Source organism: Ascaphus truei, unplaced genomic scaffold (genome assembly GCF_040206685.1).
Source record: "Ascaphus truei isolate aAscTru1 unplaced genomic scaffold, aAscTru1.hap1 HAP1_SCAFFOLD_527, whole genome shotgun sequence".
NCBI classification, from domain to species: Eukaryota; Metazoa; Chordata; class Amphibia; order Anura; family Ascaphidae; genus Ascaphus; species Ascaphus truei.
Genome location: NW_027456858.1, coordinates 179293 through 197793, shown reverse-complemented (window position 1 = coordinate 197793; position 18501 = coordinate 179293). Strand labels below are relative to the sequence as shown.

The following is an 18501-nucleotide window of genomic DNA, read 5'->3' as shown; positions in this document are numbered from 1 at the left end:
CTGCCCCCCTTCCCACGCACCGCCATCTTATCCGCTGTCCCCCTTTCCACACACCGCCATCTTATCCGCTGTCCCCCTTTCCACACACCGCCATCTTATCCGCTGTCCTCACCCCCTGTCGCAGTGTGCCCCAAACTGCGGTGTGATAGATGCATACATATTTGTGTATATGTGTGTGTGTAGTTATATATATATATTTATATTATGCAACATGCGCACACACCTCCGAGGCTTGAATAGACGCTGGTATATGGCATCTCACTCACGCTGCGTTTATCTACTCCCTGTTATTCTGTGTGGTTACATAGTTACACTACTCCCTTCTCTCTCCCTCCCTTCTTTCTCCCTCCCTTCTCTCTCCCTCCCTTCTCTCTCCCTCCCTTCTCTCTCCCTCCTTCTCTCTCCCTCCTTCTCTCACTCCCTCCTTCTCTCCCTCCTTCTCTCACTCCCTCCTTCTCTCTCTCACTCCTTCTCTCACTCCCTCCTTCTTTGACTCCCTCCTTCTCTAACTCCCTCTTTCTCTCACTCCTTCTCTCTCACTCCCTCCTCTCACTCCCTTATCTCTCACTCCCCTCTCTCTCACTCCCTTCTCTCTCACTCCCCTCTCTCTCCCCTCTCTCTCACTCCCTTCTCTCTCAGTCCCCTCTCTCTCCCTTCTCTCTCTCTCCCTTCTCTCTCTCTCCCTTCTCTCTCACTCCCTTCTCTCTCACTCCCTTCTCTCTCAATCCCCTCTCTCTCACTCCCCTCTCTCTCACTCCCCTCTCTCTCACTCCCTTCTCTCTCACTCCCCTCTCTCTCACTCCCCTCTCTCACTCCCCTCTCTCACTCCCTTCTCTCTCACTCCTCTCTCTCTCCCCTCTCTCTCACTCCCTCCTTCTTACTCCCCCCTCTCTCTCTCACTCCCCTCTCTCTCACTCCCCTCTCTCTCTCTCTCCCCTCTCTCTCACTCCCTTCTCTCTCCCTCCTTCTCTCTCCCTCCTTCTCTCTCCCTCCTTCTCTCTCCCTCCTTCTCTCTCCCTCCTTCTCTCTCCCTCCTTCTCACTCCCCTCTCTCTCACTCCCTTCTCTCTCTCCCTTCTCTCTCCCTCCTTCTCACTCCCCTCTCTCTCACTCCCTTCTCTCTCACTCCCCTCTCTCCCCCCCCCCCTCCTTGCACATACTCCGCAGAGGAAGCAGCGCTGGGACATGTGAGATCTTTGGCCATTTCTCGCTTGTTGCATGACTTCAGTATACTGACAAGGGGCTGAAGAGCAGTGTGTGCAGAGCAGTGTGTGCAGAGTAGTGTGCGCGCGCATGCGCAGTGCGGAGACGTGGACGTGTGTGCGTGGAGCAGTCAGACGAGTGTGTGTGCGGAGCTGTGCGGAGACTTGTGTGTGCGCGATGCAGTGCGGAGACGTGTGTGTGCATGGAGTAGTGTGTAGCAGTGCGGCGAGTAGTGTGGAGACGTGTGTGTGTGTGTGTGTGCATCGAGTAGTGTGTAGCAGTGTGGCGAGTAGTGTGGAGACGTGCGTGTGTGCGGAGCTGTGCGGAGACGTGTGTGTGCATGGAGTAGTGTGTAGCAGTGCGGCGAATAGTGTGGAGACGTGTGTGTGCGCGATGCAGTGCGGAGACGTGTGTGTGCATGGAGTAGTGTGTAGCAGTGTGGTGAGTAGTGTGGAGACGTGTGTGTGTGCGGAGCTGTGCGGAGACGTGTGTGTGCATGGAGTAGTGTGGAGACGTATGTGTGTGCGGAGCTGTGCGGAGACGTGTGTGTGTGCGGAGCTGTGCGGAGACGTGTGTAGCAGTGTGCGTGTGCGGAGCTGTGTGTGTGCATGGAGTAGTGTGTAGGAGTGCGGCGAGTAGTGTGGAGACGTGTGTGTGTGCGGAGCTGTGCGGAGACGTGTGTAGCAGTGTGGCGAGTAGTGTGGAGACGTGTGTGTGTGCGGAGCTGTGCGGAGACGTGTGTGTGCATGGAGTAGTGTGTAGGAGTGCGGCGAGTAGTGTGGAGACGTGTGTGTGTGTATGGAGTAGTGTGTAGCAGTGTGGCGAGTAGTGTGGAGACGTGTGTGTGTGCGGAGACGTGTGTGTGCATGGAGTAATGTGTAGGAGTGCGGCTAGTAGTGTGGAGATGTGTGTGTGCGGCGAGTAGTGTGGAGACGTGTGTGTGTGCATGGAGTAGTGTGGAGACGTGTGTGTGTGCATGGAGTAGTGTGGAGACGTGTGTGTGTGTGTGCGGAGCTGTGCGGAGACGTGTGTGTGCATGGAGTAGTGTGTAGCAGTGTGGCGAGTAGTGTGGAGACGTGTGTGTGTGTGCGGAGCTGTGCGGAGACGTGTGTGTGCATGGAGTAGTGTGGAGACGTGTGTGTGTGTGTGTGTGTGTGTGTGTGTGTGTGTGTGTGTGTGTGTGTGCGGAGCTGTGCGGAGACGTGTGTGTGCATGGAGTTGTGTGGAGACGTGTGTGTGCATGGAGTTGTGTGGAGACGTGTGTGTGTGCGGAGCTGTGCGGAGACGTGTGTGTGCATGGAGTAGTGTGTAGGAGTGCGGCGAGTAGTGTGGAGACGTGTGTGTGTGCATGGAGTAGTGTGTAGGAGTGCGGCGAGTAGTGTGGAGACGTGTGTGTGTGCGGAGCTGTGCGGAGACGTGTGTGTGCATGGAGTAGTGTGGAGACGTGTGTGTGCGGAGCTGTGCGGAGACGTGTGTGTGCATGGAGTAGTGTGTAGCAGTGTGGCGAGTAGTGTGGAGACGTGTGTGTGCGGAGCTGTGCGGAGACGTGTGTGTGTGCGGAGCTGTGCGGAGACGTGTGTGTGCATGGAGTAGTGTGTAGCAGTGTGGCGAGTAGTGTGGAGACGTGTGTGTGTGCGGAGCTGTGCGGAGACGTGTGTGCATGGAGTAGTGTGTAGCAGTGTGGCGAGTAGTGTGGAGACGTGTGTGTGTGCGTAGCTGTGCGGAGACGTGTGTGTGCATGGAGTAGTGTGGAGACGTGTGTGTGCATGGAGTAGTGTGGAGACGTGTGTGTGCATGGAGTAGTGTGTAGCAGTGTGGAGACGTGTGTGTGCGGAGCTGTGCGGAGACGTGTGTGTGCGGAGCTGTGCGGAGACGTGTGTGTGCATGGAGTAGTGTGGAGACGTGTGTGTGCGGAGCTGTGCAGAGACGTGTGTGTGCATGGAGTAGTGTGTAGCAGTGTGGCGAGTAGTGTGGAGACGTGTGTGTGTGCGGAGCTGTGCGGAGACGTGTGTGCATGCAGTAGTGTGTGCATGGAGTAGTGTGTAGCAGTGTGGCGAGTAGTGTGGAGACTTGTGTGTGTGCGGAGCTGTGCGGAGACGTGTGTGTGCATGGAGTAGTGTGGAGACGTGTGTGTGCATGGAGTAGTGTGGAGACGTGTGTGTGCATGGAGTAGTGTGGAGACGTGTGTGTGCATGGAGTAGTGTGGAGACGTGTGTGTGTGCGGAGCTGTGCGGAGACGTGTGTGTGTGCGGCGAGTAGTGTGGAGACGTGTGTGTGTGTGCGGCGAGTAGTGTGGAGACGTGTGTGTGTGCGGAGCTGTGCGGAGACGTGTGTGTGCATGGAGTAGTGTAGAGACGTGTGTGTGCATGGAGTAGTGTGGAGACGTGTGTGTGTGCGGAGCTGTGCGGAGACGTGTGTGTGCATGGAGTAGTGTGGAGACGTGTGTGTGTGTGCGGCGAGTAGTGTGGAGACGTGTGTGTGTGCGGAGCTGTGCGGAGACGTGTGTGTGCATGGAGTAGTGTGGAGACGTGTGTGTGCATGGAGTAGTGTGGAGACGTGTGTGTGTGCGGAGCTGTGCGTGTGCATGGAGTAGTGTGTAGTAGTGTGGCGAGTAGTGTGGAGACTTGTGTGTGTGCGGAGCTGTGCGGAGACGTGTGTGTGCATGGAGTAGTGTGTAGCAGTGTGGCGAGTAGTGTGGAGACGTGTGTGTGTGCGTAGCTGTGCGGAGACGTGTGTGTGCATGGAGTAGTGTGGAGACGTGTGTGTGCATGGAGTAGTGTGTAGTAGTGTGGCGAGTAGTGTGGAGACGTGTGTGTGTGCGGAGCTGTGCGGAGACGTGTGTGTGTGCGGAGCTGTGCGGAGACGTGTGTGTGCATGAAGTAGTGTGTAGCAGTGTGGCGAGTAGTGTGGAGACCTGTGTGTGTGCGGAGCTGTGTGGAGACGTGTGTGTGCATGAAGTAGTGTGTAGCAGTGTGGCGAGTAGTGTGGAGACGTGTGTGTGTGCGGAGCTGTGTGGAGACGTGTGTGTGTGCGGAGCTGTGCGGAGACGTGTGTGTGCATGGAGTAGTGTGGAGACGTGTGTGTGCGGAGCTGTGCGGAGACGTGTGTGTGCATGGAGTAGTGTGGAGACGTGTGTGTGCATGGAGTAGTGTGGAGACGTGTGTGTGCATGGAGTAGTGTGGAGACGTGTGTGTGCGGAGCTGTGCGGAGACGTGTGTGTGCATGGAGTAGTGCGGAGACGTGTGTGTGCGGAGCTGTGCGGAGACGTGTGTGTGCATGGAGTAGTGTGGAGACGTGTGTGTGTGCGGAGCTGTGCGGAGACGTGTGTGTGCATGGAGTAGTGTGGAGACGTGTGTGTGTGCGGAGCTGTGTGGAGACGTGTGTGTGCATGGAGCTGTGTGGAGACGTGTGTGTGCATGGAGTAGTGTGGAGACGTGTGTGTGCATGGAGTAGTGTGGAGACGTGTGTGTGCGGAGCTGTGTGGAGACGTGTGTGTGTGCGGAGCTGTGTGGAGACGTGTGTGTGCATGGAGTAGTGTGGAGACGTGTGTGTGTGTGCGGAGCTGTGCGGAGACGTGTGTGTGCGGAGCTGTGTGGAGACGTGTGTGTGTGCGGAGCTGTGTGGAGACGTATGTGTGCATGGAGTAGTGTGGAGACGTGTGTGTGTGCGGAGCTGTGTGGAGACGTGTGTGTGTGCGGAGCTGTGTGGAGACGTGTGTGTGCATGGAGTAGTGTGGAGACGTGTGTGTGCATGGAGTAGTGTGGAGACGTGTGTGTGCATGGAGTAGTGTGGAGACGTGTGTGTGCGGAGCTGTGCGGAGACGTGTGTGTGCATGGAGTAGTGTGGAGACACGTGTGTGTGTGCATGGAGTAGTGTGGAGACGTGTGTGTGCATGGAGTAGTGTGGAGACGTGTGTGTTATCATCTTTATTCAAGAGATAGAAATGAATTTGCAGGTTAATTGACATCATAGGCAGTGCAATAACTTACACGTAGCCATGTATTGTATTACGACAAGGAGAATACCTGTACTATGCACCCGTAGGCTCACGGACATAGACCCCGCCCCTATACGTCACTAGAGGCGGGATTTTTCAATTATCAACCATTTAAATACTTACCGAATAGACCCCTCCCCCCCTGAAGAAGCTTGGCTACGCGTGAAACGATCGTCGGGAATAGACGTCACTAGCTGACGTCATTAGAAGTGGCGACATCCAGTAATCGTACACACCGCAGGAGCCAGGCTTGCACCCACTATGGAGTCTCTGCTTAGATTCTGGTTTTGATCCGCCGTGATCAAGCTGTGACTATACTGGGTTTGGCTTTGACTATTTTCTCCTGCTCCTCGGGGCGTTTCGTTAGTAACGCTTACAAAGACGCTGATACTAAGAGTGATCCCGCGGCGTGAGTTTTCAGGCACATTTGACCGGATACTGGTAATATTGTTGCAGTGATCACCACCAGTGATACCATTTATTTTGCCAAATAGCAACAAGCCTGAACTGACACAGTCTGATATTTATCAGCCCACTACATATACATATATATACTTCTTATTTAGGATTACGTCACTGTCTCAGTAGAACTTTTTTCTAACTGTAATGGATGTGAGTAGGATAGCAGACTTGAACATCAATATAGATAGTTCCTTTTGATATTTTAGACATATCTGACTATACTCAGCCACTTCTACGTGGGGTTCCTTTAATTGTTTGAATGATATGTGTGTTTTTAATGAGTATTTGAACTAATAAAACGTTTTTATTTTATTTTTCTGGTTTATCGGTTCCCTTAGGGCTAAAAGTCCCTTAATAGAAAATGTTTCTGTAGGATCACTGTTATCCATTTCACTTCTCTCCGGCATCGAGTGCGATGTTAAAAGGGGACTCTTTCTGGTCCTTCTTGGATCATTACTGTTACGAATATTGCTCTGTCCCTCCCAAGCACCAGCCTATACTTGATACTAATTTTGACATGTTAAACGGATGAGTGCTCTCATCCCCTTTATAGTTTCCCGGTCCCAGAATACCAGGAAAGGCAAAACACACAGACATCTTTAATGTCGCATAATCTGCACACTATCACACCAATTCATTCCCAACATCCAGGCCCAAGAGCTGACACTCAACACCCAGCTCAGGGGCAACCAAGTGGGCTTAACCTTTATTAGTGAGCCTGGTTACCCCCTCACCATCAGTGTATACAGCTGCAGAAGTGTGTGTGTATATGTGTGTGTGTATACAGCTTCAGAGGTGTGTGTGTGTGTGTGTGTATATATGTATATGTATATGTATGTATATGTATATAGCTACAGATGGTGTGTGTGTGTGCATGTATATGTATGTGTGTGTGTGTGTGTGTGTGTGTGTGTGTTGTGGTGTGTGTATACAGCTACAGATGGGGTGTATGTGCATGTATATGTATGTATATATATATATGTATGTGTATATATATATATATATACTGTATATATACGCGCAGCGGGTGTATATATTTATATTTATGTGTGTTGTGGTGTGTGTATACAGCTACAGAGGGTGTTGTGTGTGCGTGTGTATACAGCTACAGAGGGTGTTGTGTGTGTGTGTGTGTGTGTGTGTGTGTTTACAGTATGTGTGTATACAGCTACAGAGGGTGTTGATGTGTATGTACAGCTACAAAGGTGTGTGTGTGTGTGTGTGTGCGCGTGTGTGTGTATATACAGCTACAGAGGTGTGTGTTGGTCTGTATATACAGCTACAGAGGTGTATGTGTGTGTGTGTATAGACAGCTACAGAGGTGTGTGTATATACAGCTACAGAGGTGTGTGTGTGTGTATACAGCTACAGGTGTGTGTGTGTTGGTGTGTGTGTATACAGCTACAGAGGTGTGTGTGTGTGTATAGACAGCTACAGAGGTGTGTGTGTATACAGCTACAGAGGTGTGTGTGTGTGTGTATACAGCTACAGAGGTGTGTGTGTGTGTATATACAGCTACAGAGGTGTGTGTGTGTGTATATACAGCTACAGAGGTGTGTGTGTGTGTATGTGCAGCCCCTGGCAGTTACAGGGTAAACCAGTTTCTAGGATCTGACTTTGCATTGTGTTTTGTTTGGTCTTTTTTCTGCATCCCATATTAATGTCCTGCGGTTCTGAACAGATTGCTTGTATCTCTGCGGTTCGGAGCAGCTCGATTCCGGTTTGTATCTCTGCGGTTCTGATCAGCTCGGGTCCAGCATTTATCTGCAGTTCTGGTCCGGCTTGTATCTCTGTTGTTCTGAGCAGCTCGGGTCCGGCTTGTATCTGCGGTTCTGAGCAGCTCGGGTCCGGCTTGTATCTGCGGTTCTGAGCAGTTCTGGTCCGGCTTGTGTATCTGTGGTTCTGAGCAGGTCAGGTCCGGCTTGTATCTGCGGTTCTGAGCAGCTCGGGTCCGGCTTGTATCTGCGGTTCTGAGCAGTTCTGGTCCGGCTTGTGTATCTGTGGTTCTGAGCAGCTCGGGTCCGGCTTGCATCTCTGCGGTTCTGAGCAGCCCTGGTCCGGCTTGTATCTCTGCGGTTCTGAGCAGCTCGGGTCCGGCTTGTATCTCTGTGGTTCTGAGCAGCTCGGGTCCGGCTTGTATCTGTGGTTCTGAGCAGTTCTGGTCTGGCTTGTATCGCTGCTGTTCTGAGCAGCTTGGGTCCGGCTTGTGTATCTCTGCGGTTCTGAACAGCTCGGGTCCGGCTTGTGTATCTGCGGTTCTGAGCAGCTCGAGTCCGGCTTGTATCTCTGCGGTTCTGAGCAGCTCGGGTCCAGCTTGCTGGGGCTCTGCGGTTCTGAGCAGTTCGGGTCCAGCTTGATGGGGCTCTGCGGTTCTGAGCAGCTCTGGTCCGGCTTGTATCTCTACGGTTCTGAGCAGCTCGGATCCGTCTGGGTTCTGAGCAGTTCGGGTCCGGCTTGTATCTCTGTGGTTCTGAGCAGCTCGGGTCCGGCTTGTATCTGCGGTTCTGAGCAGTTCTGGTCCGGCTTGTATCTCTGTGGTTCTGAGCAGGTCAGGTCCGGCTTGTGTATCTGTGGTTCTGAGCAGCTCGGGTCCGGCTTGTATCTCTGCGGTTCTGAGCAGCCCTGGTCCGGCTTGTATCTCTGCAGTTCTGAGCAGTTCTGGTCCGGCTTATATCTCTGTGGTTCTGAGCAGCTCGGGTCCGGCTTGTATCTCTGTGGTTCTGAGCAGCTCGGGTCCGGCTTGTATCTCTGTGGTTCTGAGCAGTTCTGGTCCGGCTTGTATCTCTGTGGTTCTGAGCAGCTCGGGTCCGGCTTGTATCTGCGGTTCTGAGCAGTTCTGGTCCGGCTTGTATCTCTGTGGTTCTGAGCAGCTCGGGTCCGGCTTGTATCTGCGGTTCTGAGCAGTTCTGGTCTGGCTTGTATCGCTGCGGTTCTGAGCAGCTTGGGTCCGGCTTGTGTATCTCTGCGGTTCTGAGCAGCTCGGGTCCGGCTTGTGTATCTCTGCGGTTCTGAGCAGCTCTGGTCCGGCTTGTGTATCTGAGATTCTGAGCAGCTCGGGTCCGGCTTGTGTATCTCTGCGGTTCTGAGCAGCTCTGGTCCGGCTTGTGTATCTGAGATTCTGAGCAGCTCTGGTCCGGCTTGTATCTCTGCGGTTCTGAGCAGCTCGGGTCCGGCTTGTATCTCTGTGGTTCTGAGCAGCTCGGGTCCGGCTAGTATCTCTGTGGTTCTGAGCAGCTCGGGTCCGGCTTGTATCTGCGGTTCTGAGCAGTTCTGGTCTGGTTTGTATCGCTGCGGTTCTGAGCAGCTTGGGTCCAGCTTGTGTATCTCTGCGGTTCTGAGCAGCTCGGGTCCGGCTTGTGTATCTGAGATTCTGAGCAGCTCGGGTCCGGCTTGTGTATTTGCGGTTCTGAGCAGCTCGGTCCGGCTTGTATCTCTGCGGTTCTGAGCAGCTCAGGTCCGGCTTGCTTCGGCTCTGCGGTTCTGAGCAGCTTGGGTCCAGCTTGCTGGGGCTCTGCGGTTCTGAGCAGCTCTGGTCTGGCTTGTATCTCTGTGGTTCTGAGCAGGTCAGGTCCGGCTTGTGTATCTGTGGTTCTGAGCAGCTCGGGTCCGGCTTGTATCTCTGCAGTTCTGAGCAGTTCTGGTCCGGCTTGTATCTCTGTGGTTCTGAGCAGCTCGGGTCCGGCTTGTATCTCTGTGGTTCTGAGCAGCTCGGGTCCGGCTTGTATCTCTACAGTTCTGAGCAGTTCTGGTCCGGCTTGTATCTCTGCAGTTCTGAGCAGTTCTGGTCCGGCTTGTATCTCTGTGGTTCTGAGCAGCTTTGGTCCGGCTTGTATCTCTGTGGTTCTGAGCAGCTTTGGTCCGGCTTGTATCTCTACGGTTCTGAGCAATACGGGTCCGGCTTGTATCTCTGCGGTTCTGAGCAGCTCGGGTCCGGCTGGCTGGGGCTCTGCGGTTCTGAGCAGTTCGGGTCCGGCTTGTATCTGCGGTTCTGAGCAGCTCGGTTCTGGCTTGCTGGGGCTCTGCAGTTCTGAGCAGCTCGGTTCTGGCTCTGCGGTTCTGATCAGCTTGGGTCCGGCTTGTATCTCTGCGGTTCTGAGCAGTTCGGGTCCGGCTTGTATCTCTGCGGTTCTGAGCAGCTCGGTTCTGGCTTGCTCTGGCTCTGTGGTTCTGAGCAGCTCGGTTCTGGCTCTGCGGTTCTGATCAGCTTGGGTCCGGCTTGTATCTCTGCGGTTCTGAGCAGTTCGGGTCCGGCTTGTATCTCTGCGGTTCTGAGCAGCTCGGGTCCGGCTTGTATCTCTGCGGTTCTGAGCAGCTGGGGTCCAGCTTGCTGGGGCTCTGCGGTGTCTCAGAGCTGTTCCTTGTGACCCCGTGTTGCTGGGAGGGGTATGGGGCACACAGTGCTGGGAGGGGTATGGGGCACACAGTGCTGGGAGGGGTATGGGGCACACAGTGCTGGGAGGGGTATGGGGCACACAGTGCTGGGAGGGGTATGGGGCACACAGTGCTGGGAGGGGTATGGGGCACACAGTGCTGGGAGGGGTATGGGGCACACAGTGCTGGGAGGGGTATGAGGCACACAGTGCTGGGAGGGGTATGGGGCACACAGTGCTGGGAGGGGTATGGGGCACACAGTGCTGGGAGGGGTATGGGGCACACAGTGCTGGGAGGGGTATGGGGCACACAGTGCTGGGAGGGGTATGGGGCACACAGTGCTGGGAGGGGTATGGGGCACACAGTGCTGGGAGGGTATGGGGCACACAGTGCTGGGAGGGGTATGGGGCACACAGTGCTGGGAGGGGTATGGGGCACACAGTGCTGGGAGGGGTATGGGGCACACAGTGCTGGGAGGGGTATGGGGCACACAGTGCTGGGAGGGGTATGGGGCACACAGTGCTGGGAGGGGTATGGGGCACACAGTGCTGGGAGGGGTATGGGGCACACAGTGCTGGGAGGGGTATGGGGCACACAGTGCTGGGAGGGTATGGGGCACACAGTGCTGGGAGGGGTATGGAGCACACAGTGCTGGGAGGGGTATGGGGCACACAGTGCTGGGAGGGGTATGGGGCACACAGTGCTGGGAGGGGTATGGGGCACACAGTGCTGGGAGGGGTATGGGGCACACAGTGCTGGGAGGGGTATGGGGCACACAGTGCTGGGAGGGGTATGGGGCACACAGTGCTGGGAGGGTATGGGGCACACAGTGCTGGGAGGGGTATGGGGCACACAGTGCTGGGAGGGGTATGGAGCACACAGTGCTGGGAGGGGTATGGGGCACACAGTGCTGGGAGGGGTATGGGGCACACAGTGCTGGGAGGGGTATGGGGCACACAGTGCTGGGAGGGGTATGGGGCACACAGTGCTGGGAGGGGTATGGGGCACACAGTGCTGGGAGGGTATGGGGCACACAGTGCTGGGAGGGGTATGGGGCACACAGTGCTGGGGGGGTATGGGGCACACGGTGCTGGGAGGGGTATGAGGCACACGGTGCTGGGAGGGGTATGGGGCACACGGTGCTGGGAAGGGTATGGGGCACACGGTGCTGGGAGGGGTATGGGGCACACAGTGCTGGGAGGGGTATGGGGCACACAGTGCTGGGAGGGGTATGGGGCACACAGTGCTGGGAGGGGTATGGGGCACACAGTGCTGGGAGGGGTATGGGGCACACAGTGCTGGGAGGGTATGGGGCACACAGTGCTGGGAGGGGTATGGGGCACACAGTGCTGGGAGGGGTATGGGGCACACAGTGCTGGGAGGGGTATGGGGCACACAGTGCTGGGAGGGGTATGGGGCACACAGTGCTGGGAGGGGTATGGGGCACACAGTGCTGGGAGGGTATGGGGCACACAGTGCTGGGAGGGGTATGGGGCACACAGTGCTGGGAGGGGTATGGAGCACACAGTGCTGGGAGGGGTATGGGGCACACAGTGCTGGGAGGGATATGGGGCACACAGTGCTGGGAGGGGTATGGGGCACACAGTGCTGGGAGGGGTATGGGGCACACAGTGCTGGGAGGGGTATGGGGCACACAGTGCTGGGAGGGTATGGGGCACACAGTGCTGGGAGGGGTATGGGGCACACAGTGCTGGGAGGGGTATGGAGCACACAGTGCTGGGAGGGGTATGGGGCACACAGTGCTGGGAGGGGTATGGGGCACACAGTGCTGGGAGGGGTATGGGGCACACAGTGCTGGGAGGGGTATGGGGCACACAGTGCTGGGAGGGTATGGGGCACACAGTGCTGGGAGGGGTATGGGGCACACAGTGCTGGGGGGGTATGGGGCACACGGTGCTGGGAGGGGTATGAGGCACACGGTGCTGGGAGGGGTATGGGGCACACGGTGCTGGGAAGGGTATGGGGCACACAGTGCTGGGAGGGGTATGGGGCACACAGTGCTGGGAGGGGTATGGGGCACACAGTGCTGGGAGGGGTATGGGGCACACAGTGCTGGGAGGGGTATGGGGCACACAGTGCTGGGAGGGGTATGGGGCACACAGTGCTGGGAGGGGTATGGGGCACACAGTGCTGGGAGGGGTATGGGGCACACAGTGCTGGGAGGGGTATGGGGCACACAGTGCTGGGAGGGGTATGGGGCACACCGTGCTGGGAGGGGTATGGGGCACACAGTGCTGGGAGGGGTATGGGGCACATCGTGCTGGGAGGGGTATGGGGCACACAGTGCTGGGAGGGGTATGGGGCACACAGTGCTGGGAGGGGTATGGGGCACACCGTGCTGGGAGGGGTATGGGGCACACAGTGCTGGGAGGGGTATGGGGCACATCGTGCTGGGAGGGGTATGGGGCACACCGTGCTGGGAGGGGTATGGGGCACACAGTGCTGGGAGGGGTATGGGGCACACAGTGCTGGGAGGGGTATGGGGCACACCGTGCTGGGAGGGGTATGGGGCACATCGTGCTGGGAGGGGTATGGGGCACACAGTGCTGGGAGGGGTATGGGGCACACCGTGCTGGGAGGGGTATGGGGCACACAGTGCTGGGAGGGGTATGGGGCACATCGTGCTGGGAGGGGTATGGGGCACACAGTGTTGGGAGGGGTATGGGGCACACGGCGGTGGTTAGGTTGAGCTGGGTACGGTGCATTAACCCGCTGACGCTTTGCATGCGCAATTACCAGTTTTTGCATGATTATCTCTCTGCTCTTGTAACCATGACATGCCCTGCAGGGTCCCTGACACGCTCCTGCCACGCTCGCCCTCCCGTCACGCTTACACACCCGCTCACCCTTCCATTCCGTCACGCGCTGTTCCACCTCCCACTCACCGTCCCGCTCACCCTTCTCTCACCCTCCCGTCCCCCTCACCCCTCCTCCCCCTTCGGCCTCCCGTCCTTCCTCGCCCTCCCGTCCACACACTCGCATCCCCCAATACGTCCTGAAACACTTCAATGGTGACACAGATCCCCCCGCACCCCTGCACCCAACCCCCTCCTCCTGCATTCAGAGCGACACTGATACCGTGTCTGTGTGTCTGTGTGTATATAACATATGTGTGTGTGTGTGTGTGTATATAAGATTTGTGTGTCTGTGTGTATATAAGATGTGTGTGTGTTGATATGTACACTTTATCAGAACACACACATTACGTACACACATTCAAATAACTTCAACCTCTAGGAGCGTCTCTCCCTCTCTCCCAGTCTGTATAAGGAGCGTCTCTTCCCCTCTCCCAGTCTGTATAAGGACCGTCTCTCCCGCTCTCCCAGTCTGTATAAGGAGCGTCTCTCCCCCTCTCCCAGTCTGTATAAGGAGCGTCTCTCCCCCTCTCCCAGTCTGTATAAGGAGCGTCTCTCCCCCTCTCCCAGTCTGTATAAGGAGCGTCTCTCCCCCTCTCCCAGTCTGTATAAGGAGCGTCTCTCCCCCTCTCCCAGTCGGTATAAGGAGCCTCTCTCCCCCTCTCCCAGTCGGTATAAGGAGCGTCTCTCCCCCTCTCCCATTCTTTATAAGGAGCGTCTCTCCCCCTCTCCCAGTCGGTATAAGGAGCGTCTCTCCCCCTCTCCCAGTCGGTATAAGGAGCGTCTCTCCCCCTCTCCCATCTTACTATATATTTCTGAAAGCGTCATATGTTTCCGTGTCTGTATGTGTCTCCCTGTGTCCCTCCCTGTGTCCCTAGCGGCAATCCCATTGGACTTTGTGCCAGGCCAATGAGATTGCTCCCTTGGCCCGCCCGCCCCCGCACACCTCTCATTGGCCTGAGGCGGAGTGACGGGCCAAAGGAGAGACGGAGAGACACACACACGTGCACACACCTCTTCCTCACCCCCGAGGCCAGCCCCCCCCTCACCCAAACCTCACCTCACCCCCCCCTCCATCATCACCCCCCCTCACCTGCAACTCACCTCCCCTCGCAGCGCCCTGCTTGGCCGCGCGGGTGGGTGGTTTAGCGTCGCCGCCGCTCCCATCACCTCACAACCCTCAGGGGCGACGCAGCAGCCCTCCCGCCTCCTTCCACCCTCCTCACAGCCTGCAAACCTGCTTGGCCGCGCACTGCGGGACCTGCCAGCGGGAGGAGCAGGGCAGTGGCGGCCGCGGCCTTTCACCCACCACCTCACACCCCTTCCCACCGTAGTGGGACCGCCACACCGCACTCACCAGCCACTCGCCAACTCACAATAACTTTAGAATAAACCATTTTTAAACAACATCGGATTACATTTTCTTCCATGTTTCTTTTCAACATTATTATACAACCTTTCCACCAAATACTCAACCTATCCTTACCCTATTTAGAAATACTACCTATTACGGATTTACATCCCGGGCAACGCCGGGTATATCAGCTAGTACTTTATAAGGAGCGTCTCTCCCCCTCTCCCAGTCTGTATAAGGAGTGTCTCTCCCCCTCTCCCAGTCTGTATAAGGAGTGTCTCTCCCCCTCTCCCAGTCGGTATAAGGAGTGTCTCTCCCCCTCTCCCAGTCGGTATAAGGAGTGTCTCTCCCCCTCTCCCAGTCTGTATAAGGAGTGTCTCTCCCCCTCTCCCAGTCGGTATAAGGACCGTCTCTCCCCCTCTCCCAATCGGTATAAGGACCGTCTCTCCCCCTCTCCCAGTTAGTATAAGGACCGTCACTCCCCCTCTCCCAGTCGGTATAAGGACCGTCTCTCCCCCTCTCCCAGTCGGTATAAGGACCGTCTCTCCCCCTCTCCCAGTCTGTATAAGGAGTGTCTCTCCCCCTCTCCCAGTCTGTATAAGGAGTGTCTCTCCCCCTCTCCCAGTCGGTATAAGGACCGTCTCTCCCCCTCTCCCAATCAGTATAAGGACCGTCTCTCCCCCTCTCCCAGTTAGTATAAGGACCGTCTCTCCCCCTCTCCCAGTCGGTATAAGGACCGTCTCTCCCCCTCTCCCAGTCGGTATAAGGACCGTCTCTCCACCTCTCCCAGTCGGTATAAGGACCGTCTCTCTCCCTCTCCCAGTCGGTATAAGGACCGTCTCTCCCAGTCGGTATAAGGACCGTCTCTCCCCCTCTCCGAGTCGGTATAAGGACCGTCTGTCCCCCTCTCCGAGTCGGTATAAGGACCGTCTGTCCCCCTCTCCCAGTCGGTATAAGGACCGTCTCTCCCCCTCTCCCAGTCGGTATAAGGACCGTCTCTCCCCCTCTCCCCGTACAGATAGTGTGTGTGTGTGTGTGTGTGTGTGTGTGTGTGTGTGTGCACAGCAGCTGCATGCGTGTTTGCGGGGGATTCTGTGCACGCTACACGCCTGCCCTCCCCCCACCCCGTGTTCTGACTCTCTCTCTGTATTAGGGCGGCACTGGCTTCCGCTCACCAGGGACAGCCTCTCCCGGAGACCCTCAGCGTCCTGCAGAGCAGCCCCCAGGTGCGCGGTCTGCACACCATAATCCGGTGAGGACCCGGCAATAACCGCGGTGTGATATTATCAGGGAGGAGGCGCAGCGCGGTGTGATATTATCAGGGAGGAGGCGCAGCGCGGTGTGATATTATCAGGGAGGAGGCGCAGCGCGGTGTGATATCAGGGAGGAGGCGCAGCGCGGTGTGATATTACATGGGGAGGAGGCGCAGCGCTGTGTGATATTACATGGGGAGGAGGCGCAGCGCTGTGTGATATTACATGGGGAGGAGGCGCAGCGCGGTGTGATATTACATGGGGAGGAGGCGCAGCGCGGTGTGATATTACATGGGGAGGAGGCGCAGCGCGGTGTGATATTACATGGGGAGGAGGCGCAGCGCTGTATGATATTATATGGGGAGGAGGCACAGCGCAGTGTGATATTACATGAGGAGGAGGTGCAGCGCGGTGTGATATTACATGGGGAGGAGGCGCAGCGCGGTGTGATATTACATGGGGAGGAGGCGCAGCGCTGTGTGATATTACATGGGGAGGAGGCGCAGCGCGGTGTGATATTACATGGGGAGGAGGCGCAGCGCGGTGTGATTACATGGGGAGGAGGCGCAGCGCGGTGTGATATTAAATGGGGAGGAGGCGCAGCGCGGTGTGATATTACATGGGGAGGAGGCGCAGCGCAGTGTGATATTACATGGGGAGGAGGCGCAGTGCAGTGTGATATTACATGGGGAGGAGGCGCAGCGCGGTGTGATATTACATGGGGAGGAGGCGCAGCGCGGTGTGATATTACATGGGGAGGAGGCGCAGCGCGATGTGATATTACATGGGGAGGAGGCGCAGCGCGATGTGATATTACATGGGGAGGAGGCGCAGCGCGGTGTGATATTACATGGGGAGGAGGCGCAGCGCGGTGTGATATTACATGGGGAGGAGGCGCAGCGCGGTGTGATATTACATGGGGAGGAGGCGCAGCGCGGTGTGATATTACATGGGGAGGAGGCGCAGCGCGGTGTGATATTACATGGGGAGGAGGCGCAGCGCGGTGTGATATTACATGGGGAGGAGGCGCAGCGCGGTGTGATATTACATGAGGAGGAGGCGCAGCGCGGTGTGATATTACATGGGGAGGAGGCGCAGCGCGGTGTGATATTACATGGGGAGGAGGCGCAGCGCGGTGTGATATTACATGAGGAGGAGGCGCAGCGCGGTGTGATATTACATGGGGAGGAGGCGCAGCGCGGTGTGATATTACATGGGGAGGAGGCGCAGCGCGGTGTGATATTACATGGGGAGGAGGCGCAGCGCGTTGTGATATTACATGGGGAGGAGGCGCAGCGCGTTGTGATATTACATGGGGAGGAGGCGCAGCGCGGTGTGATATTACATGGGGAGGAGGCGCAGCGCGGTGTGATATTACACGGGGAGGAGGCGCAGCGCGGTGTGATATTACACGGGGAGGAGGCGCAGCGCGGTGTGATATTACACGGGGAGGAGGCGCAGCGCGGTGTGATATTACACGGGGAGGAGGCGCAGCGCAGTGTGATATTACACGGGGAGGAGGCGCAGCGCAGTGTGATATTACATGGGGAGGAGGCGCAGCGCGGTGTGATATTACACGGGGAGGAGGCGCAGCGCGGTGTGATATTACACGGGGAGGAGGCGCAGCGCGGTGTGATATTACACGGGGAGGAGGCGCAGCGCAGTGTGATATTACATGGGGAGGAGGTGCAGCGCGGTGTGATATTACACGGGGAGGAGGCGCAGCGCAGTGTGATATTACATGGGGAGGAGGCGCAGTGCGATGTGATATTACATGGGGAGGAGGCGCAGCGCGGTGTGATATTACATGGGGAGGAGGCGCAGTGCGATGTGATATTACATGGGGAGGAGGCGCAGCGCGGTGTGATATTACATGGGGAGGAGGCGCAGCGCAGTGTGATATTACACGGGGAGGAGGCGCAGCGCGGTGTGATATTACATGGGGAGGAGGCGCAGCGCGGTGTGATATTACATGAGGAGGAGGCGCAGCGCGATGTGATATTACATGGGGAGGAGGCGCAGCGCGGTGTGATATTACATGGGGAGGAGGCGCAGTGCGATGTGATATTACATGGGGAGGAGGCGCAGCGCGGTGTGATATTACATGGGGAGGAGGCGCAGCGCGGTGTGATATTACATGGGGAGGAGGCGCAGCGCGGTGTGATATTACATGGGGAGGAGGCGCAGCGCGGTGTGATATTACATGAGGAGGAGGCGCAGCGCGATGTGATATTACATGGGGAGGAGGCGCAGCGCGGTGTGATATTACATGGGGAGGAGGCGCAGTGCGATGTGATATTACATGGGGAGGAGGCGCAGCGCGGTGTGATATTACACGGGGAGGAGGCGCAGCGCGATGTGATATTACATGGGGAGGAGGCGCAGCGCGGTGTGATATTACACGGGGAGGAGGCGCAGCGCGGTGTGATATTACATGGGGAGGAGGCGCAGCGCAGTGTGATATTACATGGGGAGGAGGCGCAGCGCGGTGTGATATTACATGAGGAGGAGGCGCAGCGCGATGTGATATTACATGGGGAGGAGGCGCAGCGCGGTGTGATATTACATGGGGAGGAGGCGCAGTGCGATGTGATATTACATGGGGAGGAGGCGCAGCGCGGTGTGATATTACACGGGGAGGAGGCGCAGCGCGGTGTGATATTACATGGGGAGGAGGCGCAGCGCGGTGTGATATTACATGGGGAGGAGGCGCAGCGCGGTGTGATATTACACGGGGAGGAGGCGCAGCGCAGTGTGATATTAGATGCGGTTTGATGGTGTTTTTTGCCTCCGCAGGAATAAGGACACAAATCGGGATGAGTTTATCTTCTACTCTAAGCGCCTCATGCGCCTGCTGATAGAACATGCTCTGTCCTTCCTCCCACTCAATGTAAGTCCCTGTGAGACGCTGCGCCCCGCAGAGCCGGTCCCTGCCCGAGGCGAGCCGGTCCCTGCCCGAGGCGAGCCGGTCCCTGCCCGAGGCGAG

The 18501-nt window shown here is 56.9% G+C and overlaps 1 protein-coding gene across 1 annotated transcript in view; it reads left to right on the top strand.

The window, feature by feature from the left end:
• The window catches only part of LOC142485082 (uridine-cytidine kinase-like 1), a 112904-nt gene that overhangs the window by 72346 nt on the left and 22057 nt on the right, over window positions 1–18501 (top strand). Inside the window, exons 7-8 of the mRNA XM_075584287.1 lie at window positions 15416–15514; window positions 18312–18405. Coding sequence (XP_075440402.1) covers window positions 15416–15514; window positions 18312–18405 — 193 coding nt within the window. The remainder of the gene's footprint in view (window positions 1–15415; window positions 15515–18311; window positions 18406–18501) is intronic.